General features: G+C 39.6%; 1 protein-coding gene and 1 pseudogene across 5 annotated transcripts in view; both read right to left on the reverse strand.

The window, feature by feature from the left end:
• Window positions 1–22,178, reverse strand: part of ASXL2 (ASXL transcriptional regulator 2) — a 156,783-nt gene that overhangs the window by 60,909 nt on the left and 73,696 nt on the right. For 4 of the 5 annotated variants that reach the window (XM_031655009.1, XM_031655008.1, XM_031655007.1 and 1 more), the window contains 2 exons: window positions 13,545–13,653; window positions 6,843–6,993 (listed from right to left, as the gene is read on the reverse strand). In XM_031655009.1, the coding sequence (XP_031510869.1) occupies window positions 6,843–6,993; window positions 13,545–13,653 (260 nt within the window). Of the gene's footprint in view, window positions 1–1,899; window positions 4,577–6,842; window positions 6,994–13,544; window positions 13,654–22,178 lie in introns of those variants that run through there. The other variant, XM_031655010.1, reaches the window with a different exon arrangement.
• Window positions 17,008–19,386, reverse strand: LOC103876804 (annotated as a pseudogene).

The following is a 22,178-nucleotide window of genomic DNA, read 5'->3' on the forward strand; positions in this document are numbered from 1 at the left end:
GAGTAATCTAGTAGATAATTTTTTTTTTTCCTTGAGACAGCATCTCACTTTGTCACCAGGCTAGAGTGCAGTGGCATGATCTTGGCTCACTGCAGCCTCCAAGGCCTCCTGGGTTCAAGTGATTCTCTTGCCTCAGCCTCCCGAGTAGCTGGGAATACAGGCGTGCGCCACCATATCCGGCTAATTTTTGTATTTTTAGTAAGATGGGGTTTCACCATGTTGACCAGGCTGGTCTTGAACTCAGGTGATCCGCCCTCCTCAGCCTTCCAAAGTACTGGGATTACAGGAGTTAGCCACTGCACCCAGCTGATAAATTTTTTTTTTAAAGCTTAATATCAAGTGTTTTCAGAAAAATATTTAAAACAAATTTTAGGCCGGGTGTGGTGGCTCACACCTGTAATCCCAGCACTTTGGGAAGCTGAGGTGGGTAGATCACTTGAGGCCAGGAGTTTGAGACCAGCCTGCCCAACATGGCGAAATCCCGGCTCAACTGGTGTGGTGGTGCGCGCCTGTAGTCCAAGCTACTGGGGAGGTTGTGGCAGGAGAATCGCTTAAACCTGGGAGGCGAGGTTGCAGTGATCAGAGACCATGCCACTGCACTCCAGTCTGGGCAACAGAGCAAGTTTCTGTCTCAAAAAATAAAATAAAATAAATACAACAAAACAAATTTTAGAACTTGAGGCTTATCAGTCAGTTTTACATAGTTCACTGCAGGCTTATCAGTCAGTTTTACATAGTTTACTGCAGTAGTTTCAGGTTGCTGGATATTTACATACTGCTCATTGAGTTTAAGTCAAAAGGTACTACTTTTCACACACATTATTACAGCATTGATAATTTTCCATTTCAACGGATGATTACAATGTCGAACAAGGTCAAAAAGATACAGACTATTAATATTAGATGCATTTGAGTTAAAAGCTTTAGTAAATAATCTCTGACTTAAATTTTTATTTTCTCCCAAAGACATTTAATGGGCCCCTATGAAGTATTAGGGAGGTATCAGAAACTGAAGGATTGATAACAAAATTGAAACTTAAGAACTATACATAGTTGAAGACTTGATTGCTGAAGGACTGATAACAATCGAAGTTTCCAAAATGATTTTGTCCTTTAGAAACAGTTATGTTTCTCTTGAGGGAGTTTTTATTCTAACAGGTTTTTCTTTAGAGGTAATAGATCCTTTTTAGTTCTAAGTCCTTTCCTCCAACACCAAGTGCATTCTACTCCAAACTAGGCAGGCAGTGTTTCCTGATTATATTGAGTCCCCTGGCCTAAATGGGAAAGGCCACACCTGAACACTTTCCTTGCTTCTAACTATCCAAAGCCCTAACAGTGTAGCCATCTTTAACACAACACAGAGCTAAAACCTCCAAGTCAGCCACCACTAATACCCCCAGAGGAAAAGAGAACATCTCCTAAAGGTCTCTCTCCATCTAAGTCAACTTGCCAAAAAAAGTTTTGCCTCCAGTACACTTTTAAAAGGAGACATAATCATACCTATTCAGTAACTCAACACACATATAAATGTTAGAAGGTAGGTAGGTTTATGGTATTTTAAATAACTCCAGACACGATATATATCAAATTCCTGATTTAAAGTAGTTCTGAACAAGCAGTAAAATTAACATTAGTTCACACTAGAGGAAACAGTGATTCCTTATGGAGAAAAGGTATACTTCATGTAATTAATTTCATTAAGACACTTTTAAAAGCAGACCAAAGTCTAACAAAACTTTTTCTATCAGAAGATAAAAATAATAGTCCTACAGTTGCTTCATAATGCAATATTTTGTTTTGGGGAAAAAGCAGAGACTTCACTTAGCTATGATCATAAAAAAGCAATATAAGTAGTTGATTCTAGTTATTCATTTTTCTGAAGTTATTATTCCACCTTACCTTGATTTGGAATTCCATAAAACTCTTCTCTGAACATAGTGTTTCCTGTCTGAAAACTAGGAACCAAAACTACTAACTTTTAAGTTCTTCCACTTTACATAGAAATCAATAAACTAGTTTTAATATTGGACTGAATTTCAAAGTTCTATTCTCTGTTCCTATTTGGCTGAAAGGTATACATATATCAAGAAAGTTTCTATCGATTTTCAACTAGAAGTATCAGTTTTGCTGTCAGAGCTCTTTATTTTTGTACATAAAAGGAAGTGGGTTTTGATACTATCTCAGTGTTCTTCCTGTCTTACAATGCATTTGAAATGAAGTGATGTCAGATTGAGAGTAAAGGCCCTAAATAAGAAAAAGTAATAGGCACAATTAGTTTGCTTTACCTTTATTGATAACTAAGATTTAGAACTGTTTTGCTGCGTGCTCACTGCTGGCTACATGTCTGTCACTTTAATTTGCACTGGACTATAAAAACATCCATAAATACATAATATATACCTACAAATTATACGGTATCTATACCACATGTATGACCCATGAATGACAGATATATAGTCTATGAGAGACTAAATCATTTTTCATTATTGGTAGCTTGGCATTCATTTGTTGAGAATATCAGAGCTGCTTAAACATTAATCACATGTGACATCATGTGCACCTCTCACCCCACCTTCCAGATACCACATAACGCCCATTTTCCTCTAGGCTTTATTATAGACTACCTGCAACCAGAAAAGAGCTTTATAGAGCATCTCATCTTATTGTAAACTGAGGACAAAAAAACCAATATTATGATAATTTCTAGAAAAGGAATAAAAGAAAAGCAGCTCAAAAACAATTGGACCCAACATTCAATTTGGTATTACCTTACTGTTCATGTCTTCTATTATTATGCAGAGTGTGGAGCAAGGTTATGCTCTTCATATCTACCTATTCGGCTACTGACAATAGGGTTCTATGGTTATTTCTCGGATCTTCCTACATCTTAATACATTCACCTCAAACTCTGAGAGACAGTCATTAATAACCGTTAGTTCTGAGCAAAAGAAACACAGATACAACAGCCACTATTCAAAGAGCAGCATATGTGGCTCTTGAAAAGCAAGCGCCCCAAGTATATTCCCATTTTATAAGACTTTCTTTAATATTGACTTCCCTGTCCCAATCCCATCCAGAAAACATGAATCTTGCTAATTGCTTCCCTTACCTGATGACCTGGCTCAGTTCCTAATCTTAGATCTACAATTCCAAACTTAAAAGGAAAAGCTTAAAATGGGGAGTATCAACACTTGTGAAAAGAAGAGAAAAAATTAAAATTAAAAAAAAATAAAATGAGGGGAATCAGGGGATAGACAGAGACAGCCCTTTCTACTTTCGGCTACACTTTTTCAAAAATAGGTGCTTAGTGGACCCCAAGGAAAGGAGGGCCCTAGGCTACACCTCCTTTCACTACTGCCAGGGATTACTTTAAAACCACACATCAACAATACTAGTCAGAAGCACCCTCTTTGTCTTGCTTTCACTCCATTTATTCCTAACAATTGAGGTCTGGGTAGCTCTCTAAGTGGTTATCAACTTAAAGGTAAGATTCTCTGATTACAAAGTTCTCTAAAATTATGTACGTAGTAGCTACAGCAGAGAGAACAGATGAGGCCATCAATTATCTCAATTCTCTCCAGAAGTAGCAAAAACATTACCAGACGGATGGCAGTGAATCAGAACTATTTTTCTCATATAGGCATAGTAACCATTCTGAAGGGACTTAAATGAATGAGTCTAGTATTCCAACATAACCTGAGCTTCTAGTTCCAAAGACAACTCACCTATCATCACTCAAATCTAAAAGGATATTCAAGCTAGAAAAAATCTCGAATGCCTGTTTTGTTCTGGAACATAACTATGTCAGTCCTTGTAAAGGAATCATCATGAGTTGGTTTAAAATTTGCCTTGCCATTTACAGCCAATACAAATATTGGGATAAAAAAGGTTTGCCCTCTTTAAATAGACTCTGACAAGACGCTACAGAATAATTAGCAGTATTAGGTAATAGTTCATATCCTTGACTGGAAAATCCATTCCAGGGAAGCTGCAGCAACAGACATTATTCCTTAAAGAAAGACTTTTGGGTGAGCTACGAAGTAGACACCAAATGGAGTAAGAGCAAAGACCAGCAGACTAAATTCAGTGTTTGTTAGTAGAAATGAAAAGCATTCTTTTCCTAAGGAGGGTTGTTAGAGTATTAAGTGCTCAAAGTTTAGGCAAGTAAAATAAAAGCATCCTAAAAAGGCTATGAATGACTTAAGACCTTAAGAACAAATCCAGGTAAAACCTAGAATGTTGTCTGGTGTGGTAGCCACTATCCTCATGTGGCTATTTAAAGTTAAAATAAAATCAAAATTAAATTCCTAACAAGAATTCCACATGTAAACAAGAAAGGAAATCCAGATACAGGTCTCATACCCTTCACAAAAAATTAACTCAAAATGGATCCCAGTCCTAAATAAAAATGAAAATTTCTAAAACTCCTAGAACATAACATAACAGAAGAAAATCTAGGGGTTTTATGACTTTCAGATACAAGACCACAGACACAGCTCACAAAAGAAAAAAATTGATACACTAGACTTCATTAAAAATTTCTGATCTGTGAAAGAAAATGCCAAGAAAATAAAAAGACAAGACGGGCCAGGGGCGGTGGGCTGGCCGGGCGTGGTGGCTCACACCTGTAATCCCAGCACTTTGGGAGGCCAAGGCGGGTAGATCACGAGGTCAGGAGTTCAAGACCAGCCTAGCCAAAATGATGAAACCCCGTCTATACTAAAAATACAAAAATGAGCTGATGTGGTGGCAGGTGCCTATAATCCCAGCTATTCAGGAGGCTGAGGCAGGAGAATCCTTTGAACCTGGGAGACGGAGGTTGCAGTGAGCCGAGATCGCGCCACTGCACTCCAGCCTGGGCGACAGTGTGAGACTGTGTCTCAAAAAAAAAAAAAAAAAAAAAAAGACAAGACACAGAAAATATTTGCAAAAGACATATGATAAAGGATTGTTACTCAAAATATACAAAGAACTCTTAAAGCTCAACAGTAACAAAACACACAACCTGATTTTAAAATAAGCCAAAGCCCTGATGAGACATCTCATCGAGGAAGATATGTAGATGGCAAACAAGCAAATGAAAAGGTGCTCCACAACACATGTCATCAGGGAAATGCAAATTTAAACAACGAGATACTATTACACACCTATCAGAAAGACCAAAATCCACAACAATAACCACACTAAACGCTGATGAGGACATGAAGCAACAGGAACTCTCATCCACTGCTGGTGCAAATGCAAAATGGTACAGTCACTTTGGTAGATGGTTTGGAAGTTTCTATAAAACTAAACATACTCTTAAACATATGATCCAGCAATCACACTCCTTGGTATTTACCCAAAGGTGCTAAAAACTTACGCACATACAAAATCTGCACATAGATGTTTAAAGCAGCTTTATTCATAATTGCCAAAACTTGGAAGCAACCAAGATATCCTTCAGTAGATGAATGGATAAACAAACTGTGGCACACCCAGACAATGGAAAGTGGAAAGAAATGACCCATTGCAAATGAATACCAGAACAGAAAACCAAATACTGCATGTTCTCACTTCTAAGTGGGAGCTAAATGATGAGAATACATGACACATAGAAGGGAACAACACACACTGGGGCCTTTCAGAGGATGGTGTGGGAGAGGATGGAGAGGAAGAAGAGAATCAAGAAAAATAACTAGTGGGTACGAGGCTTAATTCTTGGGTGATGAAATCGTCTGCACAACAAACACCCATGGTACAAATTTACCTAGGTTACAAACCTGCACTTGTACCCCTGAACTTAAAAGTTCAAACAAAAAAGAAATAAATAACTTATCAAGCCATGAAGACAAAGGAACCTTAAATGCATATTACTAAAGGAAAGCCAATCTGAAAAGGTTCCAACTATATGACATTTTGGGAAAGGTGAAACTATGGAAACAGTAAAAAGTCACTGGTTATCAGGCCAGGCACAGTAGCTTAAGCCTGTAATCCCAGCATTATGAGAAGCTGAGGTGGGTAGATCACCTGAGGTCAGGAGTACGAGACCAGCCTGACCAACATGGTGAAACCCCATCTCTACTAAAAATACAAAATTAGCTGGGCATGGTGGCAGGCTCCTGTAATCCCAGCTACTTAGGAGGCTGAGACAGGATAATCGCTTGAACCCAGGAGGCAGAGGCTGCAATGAGTTGAGATCATGCCATTGTACTCCAGCCAGGGCCACAAAAGTAGAATTCTGTCTCAAAAAAAAAAGTCAGTGGTTGTCAGGGGTTAGGAGGCAGGAAGAGATGAAGAGCTAGAGCACAGATTTTAGGGCAATGAAACTATTCTGTTTGATACTATAATGGTGAATACACATCGCTATACATTTGTTCAAAGCCATAGGACGTACTCTCCCAAGAGTAAATTCTAATGTAAACTATGGACTCTGGGTGATGATATGCCAATGTAGGTTCATCAACTGTAACAAATATAGCACTCTGGTGGAGAATGTGGCTAGTGGGGAAGGCTGTGCATGTGGTGGGGGAGGGGTACATGGGAAATCACTGTACCTTCCTCTCAATTTTGTTGTGAACCTCAAACAGCTCTAAAAAAGAAAGCATTTTTATTCAACTCCTTGGTCATAATAACCATATTTCAAGTGTTCAATAGGCCCATGTAGCTAGTGGCTACTGTGTTGTGCTGGACAGTAAAGATATAAACATCTCCATCATTGCAGAAAACTCTCCTTGACAGGACTGTTATAGAGGGTAAGGGAAAGTAACGGACTGACCTGGGGTCTGGGAAAAGAGGAACTACTAACAAGGGCATTTGTCCTACAGCATTTAGTACTTTATTGAAGGATCAGGTGGATTTACCTTTCCTTTTCCACCTGCTTTTTTTTCCCTCCTTGTTGCTGCCACCATCACTGCTGCTGCTGCTGTTCTCAGAACTCTGGGAATCTGACTGACCATCACTGCTTTCTTCTGAACCTTCTGATAGCTCTTTGACCCCATCCGGCACATCTTTCTGAAAATGTAGGCATCCAATTAGGATTAATCATTAGCATTTCAGCAAATAGATATTAAACTTCTGATATGCAATGTTGCAACTCAATTGCATTAATTTTTGTTACTATAGGATTCAGTAGCAGAACCAACAATATTTTCTGAATTCCTGTCATCTCTTTGAGGCAAATAAGCTAATGTTTCCAACTACATCCAAAGATAAAAATCATATAAAACATTCATATGCAGGCACAACACAGGCTTAAATTAGACAAAAATTGGGTAGATATGAGTTCAGGTAAATGATTAAATACGCTAGATTTTAAAAACTACACAATAATTTTATTGGCTGGACGTGGTGGTTCACGCCTGTAATGCTAACATTTTGGGTGGCTAAGGCAGGAAGGATGTTTGAGACCAGGAGTTCAAGACCAGCCTGGGCAACATGGTGAAACCCCATCTCTACAAAAAAAAATACAAAAATTAGGCAGGTATAGTGGCATGCACCTGTGGTCCCAGCTACTTGGGAGGCTGAGTTGGGAGGATCACCTGAACCCAGGGAGTTTGAGGCTGCAGTGAGCTGTGATCCCACTACTGCACTCCAACATGGGTGACACAGTGAGATCCTGTCTCAAAAAACTAAATAAAATAACTTCATTAAATATATGTATGTCCATGTGTATATGTAAGTACCATTAAGTACTCTGAATTCAATTACAGAATAAGAGTCTAGACATAAGGGACAGTGCATTATTTGAATCTAATTGGTTCCTGAATACTGGTTAGTAAGTAGCAAGAATTAAATAAAAAAGAAATCTTTTTTTTTTTTTTTTTTTACAATGAAGGTCCTTCCTGACAGAAAAAAAGAAATCATTTAACAAATCATATGAAACTCTTTGGTTTCTGCACCTAGAAAGAATGCTAATCAGAAAGGATAACTATGTCAGCTTAGTATGTGAGAGATATAACAAGATAGTTCCAAGACCAAAGACTAGAAAACAAGATTACCTGGCTTTACCCTCTCCTAATTGTACAGCCTCGGTTAAAATCTTAACCTTTCATGCTTCAGTTTCCCCATCTACAAGGTGGGGATAATAGTACCTGCCTTAAAAGTTCATTCTTCAATTAGCTCAAGTTAAATGAGCTAATAAATGTAAAATGCTTAGAATCGTGCCCAACATAAGAGGTCAAAAAATATTAGGTCCTATGTGTTTACATAATATATAAAAATACACATGTATGGCTAAACACACTAGTGAGTGTTTGTGGTTTTTTGTTTTTTATTTTGGGAGATAGGGTCTCACCCTGTCACCCAGGCTGTAGTGCAGTAGTGCGATCACAGTTCACTGTAGCCTCGATCTCCTAGGCTCAAGCAATCTTCCCACCTCAGCCTCTGGAGTAGCTGGGACTACAGGTGTGTGCCACCATACCCAGCTAATTTTTTAAATTATTTATAAATCCGGGGTCCTACTATGTTCCCCAGGCTGGTCCTGGGCTTGAACTCCTGAGCTTAAGCAATACTCTTGCCTTAGCCTCCCAAAGTGCTGGGATTATGGGCATGTGCCACTGCACCTAGCCTGTGAATGTTATTTCTAAGCTATAAAACTATCAGTGGTTCTTTTTTCCTCCAATAATTTATTTTCCCACATTGTTTTAATAATCAGATAAAAAATAATTCTGACAGACAAAAAATATGACCCTCCTACACAAAACTGACACCCATATGACATTATAGCCAAGACTATAAATTTTGATCTAGTTAAGTAGCTATTTTTCATTTATGTTCTAGTGCCATTTCTCTCTGAGCTGTCTCTTATGTTATACACACTTTCTTAATATACACACCCCATATTTTTCTATTCTTTCCTTCAAAATGCAGGACAGCTTTTATAGAGTTAGTTGTCAGCCAGACATCTTGACTTGTAGGTTCAACAAGTATCTGAAATATAAATATAATTATCTTCTTTTCTTAAAATTTGTGATCCGTACAGGATCAATTGCTCATGCCCCAAATTCTAGAATCATTTCAGCCCCTTTTACTCACTCCAAATGCTACATATTTTATTTATTCCTCTAATATCCCTTGTCTCCATCTCTTTTACTAGTCTCTTAATTCAGGCTCTGAGTATTTCTTCCAAACAACCATAATCACCTTTCTGACAAATCTTCCTGCTTCACTCTTAAATCTATCCTACTAGTTATCCTCTTAAACTTGGATTTGATTATGCTTTTCTCCTGAAAAACTTGTGACATCTACCACCCCATAACCCATACACAAACTGCTCAGTCAGGTTTTCAAAGGCCTCCAGTGTTTGATCTCTACATAACGTTTACCACACTGGAATCTTTACCACTTAAGCCCACGCAAAGATTATGGTCTAATCACTCCAATTCACTCTACTTTCAAGTCCACTCTGAATCTTTCCAACTGTGCCCTTGCTTAAGCTATTCCCATGTCCTGGAAGGCCCTTATTACTTATCTGACAAAGTCCAGCTCAAATCTGAAAAGTTAACAACAACAAAAAACTTCCACATTCCTTTATTCAAAATTAATTCTTATTTCTATATTATCACATTATTTTTAAAAACACAGAACATTTTGAGAGTATGTAATTATTTTAGGAACTATAATGTGAACTTCAAGAGATCAGGGGCCACAGCTTACCCCTCTTTACAGCCTCTATAGTGTCCAGCACAGAGGTAATATTGTGATATAGTCTGAAATATATATTTGGTTCCTGACTACACTTCCTGGCCTATATATTTGGTTCCTGACTACAGTTCCTGGCCTAGAGCTCTTTTTAGCTGTTACAATTTCCTAAGCAATAGTGCTACTAGTAGAATCTTCTGCTCTTATATTTGGTCTTGACCCCAGCTTCTGACACAGAGCTCCTAAGACCTCTGCAATTTCCTGAGTAAAAGGAGCATCTGACACAGCTCCTATGTCCCTTGGAATTTCCTGGGTGATAGAAGCATCTTTTCTTCCTCTTGGTGAGCTACTGCATAGTCTCAGGATGGGGGTTGGTTTCCAGGGTAACCAACTGTGTGACTAGAGGGTTGGAACTTTCACTCACTCCCCAATCTCAGGGAGGGAGGAGGCTGAAGGTGGAGCTGATCACCAGTGGCCAATAATTTAATCAGTCATGTGTACTGAAGCTTTCATAAAAACCCAAAGGATTGGGTTCTGAGAGTTTTGAGATTTAGCTGATCACAGCCAGGTACGGTGGCTCATGCCTGCAATCCCAGCACTTTGGGAGGCCAAGACAGGCAGATCACCTGAGGTCAGGAGTTCGAGATCAGCCTGGCCAGCATGGCAAAACCCTGTCTCTACTAAAAATACAAAAAATTAGCTAGGCGAGGTAGCAGGCAACTATAATCCCAGCTACTCTGGAGGCTGAGGCAGGAGAATTGCTTGAACCCAGGAGACAGAGCTTGCAGCGGGCTGAGATTGCACCACTGCAATCTAGCCTGGGCAACAGAGCAAGACTCCATCTCAAAATGAATGAATGAATGTATGAATGATTTAGCTGATCACATGGAGGTTCCCGGAGGGTGGTAAGCCCGGGGAGGGCACACAAGCTCTGTGTACCTTCCTACAAACCTCACACTAAGTATCTTATCCATCTGGCCATTCATCTATATCTTTTGTAATATCCTTATAATAAATGGGTAAATGTAAGTAAAGCACTTTCCTGAGTTCAGTGGGTAATTCTAGCAAACTAATCAAACCCAAGGAGAGAACCTCAATTATATAACCAAACAGTCAGAAGTACTGGTCACAATCTGGGATTTGCAACAGTTGGCATTTGAAAGGGATGGGAGGGTACCGAGCCCTCAACCTGTAGAATCTGACACTGTCTCCAGACAGATAGATAGATAGCATCAGAATGGAGTTGAATTAGAGCAGTGGTCCCCAACCTTTCTGCATCAGGGACTGGAGTTGTGGAAGACAATTTTTTTTCACAGAAGGGTTAGGGAGTGGGGGTGAGGGATGGTTTCAGATGAAACTGTTCCACCTCAGATCATCAGGCATTAGATTCTCACACAGAGCGCACAACCTAGCTCCCTCACACGTGCAGTTCACAATAGGGTTTGCACTCCTATGAGAATCTAATGCCGCCACTGATCTGACAGGAGACAGAACTCAGGCAGTCATGCTTGCTTGCCCACCAATCACCTCCAGCTGTGCAGCTGGGTTTCTAATGGGCCACAGACTGGAACTCTAATTGTTAAAGGACATTCAGCTGATGTCTGCTGGAGAATTGCTTGGTATGTGAGGAGAAACATCCACACATCTGGTGTTAGAAGTATTGTACTTAATGGTGTATGAGAATAGGGAAAACACTTTAGTAATTTTTTTCCCCAATCTCTACAATAGAATAGGAATTTAATAAATTTTTTAAACAGTATGGAAGGTCTAGAACAGCTAAAACCAAAAAGAAATACAGAAAGTTCCATGTGAGAATAAAGCCCTGTAACCCTACAAAGTTCAAAAGAGTATATAAAAAGGAGGCATGTAGGTAGGTAGGTAAATAAGTTAGAGCTTTCTAATGTTAGGCTCCACACAACCATTGGACATAGTGATGACTACAGCTCAAAGCTAAAAAGGTAACACATATATACATGGACACAGTCTCTGTCTACCAAACATTCATTCCCCTTCAGCTGATAAATTTCCTTTGGGGAAAACTCACTCTCCTCAATTCATCCGGCTTGAGCAAGCTTAATCTCAACCACATCTACAACTGGCCAATCACAAGACTACATACTTTTGACAAGCGTGATAATTCAGCTATACTCATGTGGGCGAAGCCAAACCAATTAAGCCAAATCAGAATAAAGTCAGAGGCTCCTGCTTTAGTTCTTATCTCTTTTCAGATTTACAGCTTGCAGAGTGCAGGTTGGGGGTGAAGTTATATATGATGAGGAGAGACTGACTGAGAATGAAGCCAAAAGAAAGTGGAGACACCAAACCCTGATGATGTCAACTGAGCTTCTGGATCCAGCCTGGGTTTCCTTAGAATTTTCAGTTACATAAACTAACAAATTGTCTTACTCAAACTCATTTGAGTTCATTTTACAGTTTGTAAGTGAAAAGTTATTGGTAAGTAAAGGTCCCTTCTCAGTGCAGGAATTTGAAATTAGCAAGCCTGAAGGCTGGGCACAGTGGCTCACGGCTGTAATCCCAGCACTTTGGGAGGCCGAGGTGGGTGGATCACCTGAGGTCAGGAGTTTGAGATCAACCTGACCAATATGGTGAAACCCCATCTCTACTGAAAATACAAAAATTAGCTGGGCGTGGTGGTGGGCACCTGTAATCCCAGCTTCTGGAGAGGCTGAGACAGGAGAATCACTTGAACCCAGGAGGCAGAGGTTGTAGTGAACTGAGACTGCGCCACTGCACTCCAGCATGGGCAACAGAGCGAGACTGTCAAAAAAAAGAGAAAGAAATTAGCAAGCTTGTTATGTTAGAAAGAATATGGGCTTGGGAATTCAGTCAGATCTGGGTTCCTATACTGGTTCTGATACAATATGGGCAACACTGGGCAAGAAAATCCAAAGTCTGAACTTTGACTTTCCCCATTATAAAAAAAGGAATAATAACCACAACTGTGAATGGTGGTAGAGAATGAACTGAGAATGTAATGTGAAGCATCTAGGCAGAATGCTCCAAAGAAACAATTATTATACAAATGTTGTGGGGGCTCTCCATTATACAAAAGGAATATTTATCATCTTTACTAGAATTTCAGGTATATAATAATCTATAGAAAAATATACATGTACTATTTTCCTAATTGTAATCATATTTCTTTTTCCTGTCTTTTTGTACTTATCTAACAAAACAAACAGCAATAAAAAATTATTAAATGGTATTCACCCCAACTGTGAATTGTGGTAGAGAATGAACTGAGAATGTAATGTGAAGCATCTAGGCAGAATGCTCCAAAGAAACAATTATTATACAAATGTTGTGGGACCCCTTAAAAGGTCACTAGAAGTCATTTTATTTATTTATTTATTTAATTTTATTTAATTTTATTTTTTGAGACAAAGTCTCACTCTATTGCCCAGGCTGGAGTGCAGTGGCGTGATCTTGGCTCACTGCAACCTCCGCCTCCTGGGTTCAAGCAATTCTCTTGCCTCAGCCTCCCGAGTAGCTGGGACTACAGGCACACGCCACTACGCCCTGGCTAATTTTTTATATTTTAGTAGAGATGGGGTTCACTGTGTTGCCCAGGCTGGTCACAAACTCCTGAGCTCAGGCAATCTGCCCACCTCGGCCTCCCAAAGTGTTGGGATCACAGGCATGAGCCACCACGCCTGGCCGGAAATCATTTTAATTTCATTCTTTCAAGATAAGATTATCATCAATAATAAAAAATAAAGTTACTTCTCTGATCTACCTATAGTTATAGTTTTTAAAAAATGTACTGGGTGCAGGTTTCAAAATATTACTTCTTTCTGAAAATAAGCTCTTCGATAACAGAATTCTGTCCCTATGAGTCAAATATTTATATGTGGTCACTTCCTGTTTTTTCTTTTTAAATGACTCCCCAACAAAATATTTACCTTCAAAGTATATACTCCCATTCTACCTGGAACCTTATAGAAGATGCCCTCTTCACCTCTGGAGTTTGTGTGAAGCATTGCATTCAGGCATGCAAGAGGAGAAGTCCCACTGCAAAACAAAGAGGAGATGTGATGAGGGAGGCAACAATTAACTTCTGTCTCTGAATATCCTATGTAACACTTACTCAAGATAAAATTAATTAGTCAATACTCCTTTGACTTAAACATGTCTTATAAACTATAAAAAGTTTACCAATATAGAAAGGGGCTGCCACGGAGAAAATGGATGTAAAAATCATTCCCATGTATCTACAAAATAGTAACTCCTTAATGCTGATCCAGTATCTAACATTTAAGTCAAGAAAAATACAGAAGTATTACAAACATATTTTGTAAACATTCTATTTAGCACAAGCTTTACAAATGTCCAGTGGTAAAATGAGAAAAAAGAACACACACAAACACACACAGATTCAAACAAACAGTATTAATTCCCTCGCATACTGCTGCACCAGATTGAATCTTAGTTGTGAAACTAACACATTGCCATTGTCTCTTGTATTAAAACCTATCATGAGATCACTCAAAAAGGTATTAAGTACGCTTCTGAATATTTATTTTATATGTAGCAACTTGGTTAAATGTTTATTAATTCTATGTATCATCTTTACTAGAATTTCAGGTATATAATAATCTATAGAAAAATATACATGTATTATTTTCTTAATTGTAATCATATTTCATTTTCCTTTTTGTACTTATCTAACAAAACAAACAGCAATAAAAAATTATTAAATGGGTATTCATTTGTCCCTCTGCCTTTTTTTTTTTTTTTTTTTTTTTTGAGACAGGGTCTCACTCTGTTACCCAGGATGGAGGACAGTGGCATGAACGTGGCTCACTGCAGCCTCAACCTCTTGGGCACAAGCATCCTCCCACTCTGGCTTCCCAAAGTAAGTGGATTATAGGTGTGAGGCACCATGCCTGGCCTGTGCCTTTCTTAAGAGAACAGCACCCATATTTCACCACTGAGCCCAACGTTGGGTTTTTGTTTAAAATAATTAGTCACATATTAAGAAAGAGGAAAGAGAACTATAAATTAGATGCATGCTTTTTGACATACACCAAATGGAATCATATGCATTAAAGAGTTAGTATAGGCCAGGCGCAATGGCTCACGCCTGTAATCCCAACACTTTGGGAGGCTAAGGCGGGCGGACCACCTGAGGCCAGGAGTTCGAGACCAGCGTGGCCAACATGGCGAAACCCCATCTCTACTAAAAATACAAAAATTAGCCAGGGGTGGTGGTGCGTGTCTATAATCCCGACTACTTAGGAGGCTGAGGCAGGAGAATCACTTAAACCTGGGAGGCAGAGGTTGCAGTGAGGCAAGATCGCAACACCGCACTCCAGCTTGGGTGACAGGAGACTTGGGTCTCAAAAAAAAAAAAAAAAGAGTTCAGTATAAAATATCAAATTATAAATTGACTAGCATAAAATTAAATAAAATGTTTATCTCTGATAATCAACCTTTAGTTTTTATATAACAGGAACTACAAAAAGACCAAGAAGTTGGCCCAGACAGCCTGGAGGACAGAGTGAGACTCCATCTAAAAAAAAAAAAACCAAAACAGTTGGATAATATTTAAATAAGAGTTTCGGAATAAGAGCAGTATTAAAACATAGAACACAAAAGTACAGTAATAGGAAAAATATTGTTAAAAATCAAGTATTAGCATAAGACTAAGAGCTGTAGTATTAGGTTGGTGCAAAACCACAATTAATTTTGCACCAATCAAATATTTTAAAATAGTGCTATAATACTAAAAGATAATGTTTCTACATCTAAGGAAAATAACAAAATCATTAGACAAAATATTATACTTCACATAAGAAAAAAATTAGGTAGCAAGCAAACACAGAGAAAGTTCATATGGAAGCAACGAAATGGAAACAGCGGTCTAGAGTCTCTGGAGATGTGTGGCATCCTTAAATGGTTTTTAAAAATTTCTCATAATACCTGAGGTTTAAGGCAGTTTACCTTCCATTTCCAGCTCTTTTCCCTCTCAGTTATCTGTTGATGCTACTCAATAACCAAAAATAAGCCTACTAGAAGAGGCTGTTGGATTCTTAGTCTATCTAAAGAGTTTGCTGGGGAGAGCTGGGACATGAGTCCACTGTCTTTTGGTACTGTGAAAGTGTCCAGGATCGAAAACTACAGAGAAGGTTTTCATCCCCCCAAAACATTGGTGAACAATAACAAAGGAAAGAAAAGCCTTTTGTAGAAGAAACTGTTGAGCATTTCCAAGCTGATTTCCATAGTCAACGTTTATCTAACTTGGATTTCCATGTTAAAAATATATATAATGTAATTCCAATCAGGATCCCAAAGTTTGTATCAAATAAATATATAAAAATTGCCAAGAAATTTCTAGGAAAAAAAAATGATGGGAGACTTACTTAAAATATATTAACATGTACTCTTAGCAACTATTATTGAAGCAGTATGTTTCTGAGAAAAAAATCATCAAATGAATACCCTCATAGACTGTTGGTGGAAGAAAAGAGAAAATGCAGAAACAGATCATAATTTAAAAGGTACCATTTATGTTTACTAGAAAAAACATGAGGTCATGCCATAGCCCCCTGTAGTATGACTACCTGGCATCTGTTCCCTCTTCTTTGGAGATGGTACCTAAAAATTTCCTGTGAAACAAAACTTTTCTCACTTTCAGTCATGTGGTTGAGAGGGACTTAATCCCATGACCATCCCAAGGGTAAATCCAAACTGGTTTAAATTAATCAGCTTTTACACACACACACACACACACACACACACACACACCCACTCTCCACCTCAAAGAACAGATAAGATACATGACTTAGGGCCAAAAATCTACGGAGCTATTTACTTGGGTATGTGGGGGGAAAAAAACCAAACTTGTTCTCCAGGGAATCTTCAGAAAGGGATCCTTTCTCTTCCCTTGTGTGGTATTAGGAAGCAAGGCCTAAAACATTCACAGTCATTGCGTGAGCACAAAGGAAAAACCTGGAATTAGAATGGAACAACACACAAGACAGACTGAGGAGTGACACAGTACGAATCATAAGGAGAAATCCAACACCAAAAAGGGCAGAACTGAGAAAAGTCAGGAAGCAAATTTGTTTTTGTTTTTGAGACAGAGTCTCGCTCTATCCCCCAGGCTGGAGTGCAATGGTGCAATCTCGGCTCACTGCAACCTTCGTTTCCGGGGTTCAAGAGATTCTCACGCTCAGCCTCCCATGTAGCTGGGATTACAGGTGCCTGCCACCACACGCTGGTAATTTTTGTATTTTTAGTAGACATGGGGTTTCACCATGTTGGCCAGGCTGGTCTCGAACTCCTGACCTCAGGTGATCTGCCCACCTCAGGTGATCTGCCTACCTCAGCCTCCCAGAGTGTTGGAATTATAGGTGTGAGCCACCACGCCTGGACAAAATTTTTAAAGTAGTATTACTTTTGCCTGTATCAAGCCTTTTTTGTTTTGTGTTTTGGAGGGACCGGTTCTTTATTTCAAAAAGACACTTGTGCCAATATCTGGTATCGAAAGAGTTGCACTATTGATTTGTCTTTCTCTCAACTGGCCCCAAAGAGACCACATCAAAAGAGTGTATATTTTAAGCCAAAAAGCTGCAGGATGTACACCTAACAGACCTCATTGAAACCTTACCAGAAAATGGGGATTGGGTAGGGAAAGAAACTTTAAAAGATCAGCAAACTGCCAGCCCACACACTGTACAGGCTGTCACAGCCAGACAGGGTGGCCACGGTGCCACAAACACAAAGAAGCAAAGCTTCAAAATAATAAAAAACTTTAAAAGTTTTGTACATAACCTATTCAAGTTTTCTCCGATACAAACCACACTGAGACAGAACTTTTAGAGAGAGCAGCTTCAAACCCAGAAAAGGATAATGAGATGAGTTTCATAAGGCTAAATCAGTGGCAAAACATCATCTTTCAAGAAGGGAGGATAGCAATTAAGTGGTCACCTCAACATAAGGGGCACATGATCCATTCTGCAGTAGAGATGGGACAAAAATTTAGTTTCAGAGGTCTTACCAATTTAATTTTCACTTCTAATGAAAAAAAAAAAACAAAAACAAATAAGGTTGTCCAAAGATATCTTAAAGCTGAAAACCTGAAACGCACATTTTTGTTTTGTTTTTGTTGTTGTTTGGCTAACTCCTCCTGGAATCACCTTTCTGGTTTGGCTGGTACTTTTTATAGAGCAATGAGGTTTCCCATAGTGGATTCTTTCTCTGGGCTCTGCTTGGCTCTCAGTAAGGCAGGACTATACCTTTTCCTTTTCTCTATGGAAAGGGCAATATGCATCAAGCTGAAAAATCACTTTCCAAAAGTGAGAAAGGAATAAATTGCTGCTTCGGAGCTGTGGAATTATTTGGAATGTTTTACAAATGGTTGCCACAAAACAACAAAAAAGGTATTACAAAATGTGAACATCACAACATGCTTTTAAAGGCATTATGCATTGTGCTCACATTCCCTTAAATGTTGTTCCCAAAGGTGTGCAGTCTCTAGCCCAGCTAGAATCTCTGGGAAGAGGCAGAGACAGTTTAGCGAAAAAGACACAGGGGAGGTGGGGGCAGCAAAAGGAGAAAGCAGCCTTCCAGTTAAAGATCAGCCCTCAGTTAAAGGTCAGCTTCAGGCAGGCTGGCCTCAGGTGGAATCAGGGTCAGAGGGAGGAGCAGCAGCAGGGTGGGACTGGGGTGCTCTACATTTCATTCAGGTCAAGCAGAGCCTGGTCCAGCATCCTTTGTGTACAGAGTGCTCCTCTTTGGTGCCTTTTCAGTTTATCTTCCAAGTCATCAGTTGTCTTTTCCAGCTTGGCTACCGAACTCTCAGCAAACTCAGCACAGGTCTCTGCCTCCTTGAGTTTATCAGTAAGAATCTTGATCTCTTTCACATATTTGTCTTTTTGAGAGTACTCTTCTTCAGCAGCACTCAGACACTTGAGGTTCTGGTCCATCAGTCTGATCTGTTCATCCATCTCTCGGCAATGGGACTCTACCAACTCAGCTCATTCCTCTGTGCATTCCAAGTCTCTTTCAATGATCACCAACTTACGAGCCACCTCTTCATACTTCCTACCTGCCTATTCTGCAATATGCTTAGCTTCTTTGAGTTGGATTTCCTGGAGTTCCATCTTTTAAGGTTCAGTTTTCAATAACCTTCATATCTCTCTCACTCTCATCAGTAGCTTTTTCTGCTTCTTCCAGCTTTTGCAGGGCAGTGGCCACGCGCTCCTAAGCACAGTCCAGCTCCTCTTCAACCAGCTGGATCCTATGGTTCAAGGAGGCCTCAGCCTGTTCCCGGGCCCACCTTTCTCCCTCAATTTCTCGCTGGAAGCGCTCGGCTCTCTCCTCTGCATCATCTGCCTGCTGCTGCAGAACCTGGATCTTGTGCTTCACCGCCTCAATAGTGGTGATCCCAGCCATGGTGCTCACCCAGCTACTGCTCACACTCTGGATCCTGCCTCCTCTGCTCAGCGTTGCAGCTGCTTCTCACCATTGTATCAAGTCTTGCCTTGAGCCAGTACTACCTTTGGAATTTTGTTGAGATTTAAGTCACAAAAAGCTGAAAAAGTCCTAAATAAAACAGTTTAATAAAGTGCTAGAGTATCTCATACATCTGGGGGGGGAGGAGTGCACACAGTATATACAACAAAAACATATTCCAAATGAATTAAAAGCCAAAGGCAAAATATAAAAGACTAAAAGAAAACAGTATAATCCTCTAGGCATGGAGGCTCATGCCTATAATCCAAGCACTTTGGGAGGCTGAGGCAGGTGGATCACTTGAGCCCAGGAATTCAAGACCAGCCTGAGCAACCCGTCTCTACAAAAAAAAAAAAAAATCAGCTGTGCATTGTGGCACACGCCTATAGTACCAGCTACTTTGGAGGCTGAGGCGGGAAGATCACCTAAGCCCAGGAAGTTGAGGTTGCAGTGAGCCATGATCACACCACTGTACTCTAGCCTGGGCAACAGAGGGAGACCATGGCTTTAAAAACACACACACACACACCCCAAAACAGTATAACTTAGAAGACAGAGAAAGATTTCCACCAAAGAGAAAAACCCAAAAACCACAAAACAAAGAAATATATTGACTGTATAAAAATAAAAATTTCTACACAGGAAAAAAATAAAAGCGACAAAACTACAGAACATATATGAAGCTAGAATAATTAACTGCAAAACATATGGCGGACAAAAGATTAATAGTCCTAAGAAGATATTCTTTCAGGAAAACAAACAGCTCATTAGAAAAAAATGGAAAAAGGATGTGAAAAAATGATTCATAAACCATAAATGTAAATTACCAATAAAATGTATAAGAAGAAGCTCAAACTTAATAGTGGTTATAAAAAGGCAAATTAAATCAAGATCCCATTGGTCAGATGGAAAGAAATAAAATGATTCAAGCCATAGTTAACAGTTTTACACCAATTGTCAATTTCCTGGTTTGATATAATATGTATTTATATTTATTTTATATTTATTTATATATTTTTTGAGATAGAGTCTCACTCTGTCGCCAAGGCTGGAGTACAGTGGTACGATCTTGGCTCACTGTAACCTCCGCCTCCCAGGTTCAAGCGATTCTCCTGCCTCAGCCTCTTGAGTAGCTGGGATTAGAGGCACACACCACTACATCCAGCTAATTTTTGAATTTTTAGTAGATGGGGTTTCACCATGTTGGCTAGGCTAATCTTGAACTCCTCCTGACCTCAGATGATCCAGCCACCTCAGCCTCCCAAAGTGCTAGGATTACAGGTGTCAGCCACCGTGCCCGGCCTGGTATTGTACTATATTTACATAAGGTATTACCATTAAAGGAAACTGGGTGAAGTGTACATGGGACCCTATGTACTATTTTTGCAATTTTCTGTGAGTCTATAATTATCTCAAAAAAAAAAAAAAAAAAAGAAAAAAAAAAAGGCTGGGCGCAGTGGCTCACGCCTGCAATCCCATAACTTTGGGAGGTCGAGGCAGGTGGATCACCTGAAGGTCAGGAGTTCAAGACCAGCCTGGCCAACATGGTGAAACCCCATTTCTACTACAAATATAAAAAACTAGTTGGGTATGGTGGCGGGCACCTGTAATCCCAGCTACTCGGGAGGCTGAGGCAGAAGAATTATTTGAAACTGGGAGGTGGAAGTTGCAGTGAGCCGAGACCGCATCATTGCACTCCAGCCTAGGCAACAAGAGTGAAAGTCTGCAAACAACAACAACAGTAACAAAAAATGGACTGATAAAATCCATTGCTGACAAGGTTATGGGCACATAAGCACTCTTATAGACTGTTGGGAGGACAGAAAACTGCCGCCTTTTCCCACATTACTCAATTCTGCCTTAGGAAAGTAATATGGAAACATCCATTAAAACTAAAAATATTTGGGACCACTGATACAACAATCCCACTTGAATCTGTCCTACGAAACCAAGGCCAAAAGACTTAGGGACAAATGAGAAAGGATTTACTCCATCACTGAAAGCATCAAAGCACTGAAAAATGACCTCAAACTCCATTAAGAGAACGTTGACCATGATAATAAAGTAACCAACAGGATAGAAATCAACAACAGCCATGTTGGCAGCTAAAGGAGTGCTATGTTCCAGGAAGCATTTTGGTTAGTCCTCACAACAATCTATGAGGTGAGTAAAATTATTACACCATTTTTACAAATGAAGAAACTATAGGTTTTCAATAAGCTGTTCAAGATCATATTATCAGTAAATGGTGAAGCCAAGATTCCAGTAACAAGAAGGAAAAGAGAAACAGAACTAGAAAGAGATTACTTAATTTTTTTTTTTTATTTTTATTTTTTTGAGACAGAGTCTTGCCCTGTTGCCCAGGCTGGAGTGCTGTGGCCGGATCTCAGCTCACTGCAACCTCCGCCTCCCGGGTTCACGCCATTCTCCTGCCTCAGCCTCCCCAGTAGCTGGGACTACAGGCGCCTGCCACCTCGCCCAGCTAGTTTTTTTTTTTTTGTATTTTTTTAGTAGAGACAGGGTTTCACTGTGTTAGCCAGGATGGTCTCAATCTCCTGACCTCGTGATCCGCCCGTCTCGGCCTCCCAAAGTGCTGGGATTACAGGCTTGAGCCACCGCGCCCGGCAAGAGATTACTTTAAAAAGGAACATATAACCAAGAAAAAAAAATTTTCAATAACCTACCTGGTAAATTAATGGTATTCTGTTCCACTATTAAGTATCTACTCTGTTTAGGGCAGTAAACTAGGATCGGTGGATCCACAGAGGGAAGCTTTCTTAGCTCAGAATCTAATAGAGAAGATAGGCAAGGGAGCAAACAGCCACACCACACTGTGACCAGGGCTATTAATATAAACACAGGTCCACAGTCCCTGATCTAAAACACTAAGGCCAAATGTTTCAGACATAAGAATTTTTTGGATTTTAAAAAGGTAACATGATATGTCATAAATGATATGACACTGCCATGGAGATTAGGGACAGCATCCCATAACCAAACACAATGAAACATATGAATACTCACACTAAGTGGGATAAACAAAGATTATATACAGTCTCATGTCAGTTCAAGAGAAC

The sequence above is a fragment of the Papio anubis genome, chromosome 14 (genome assembly GCF_008728515.1).
Source record: "Papio anubis isolate 15944 chromosome 14, Panubis1.0, whole genome shotgun sequence".
Lineage (NCBI taxonomy): Eukaryota > Metazoa > Chordata > Mammalia > Primates > Cercopithecidae > Papio > Papio anubis.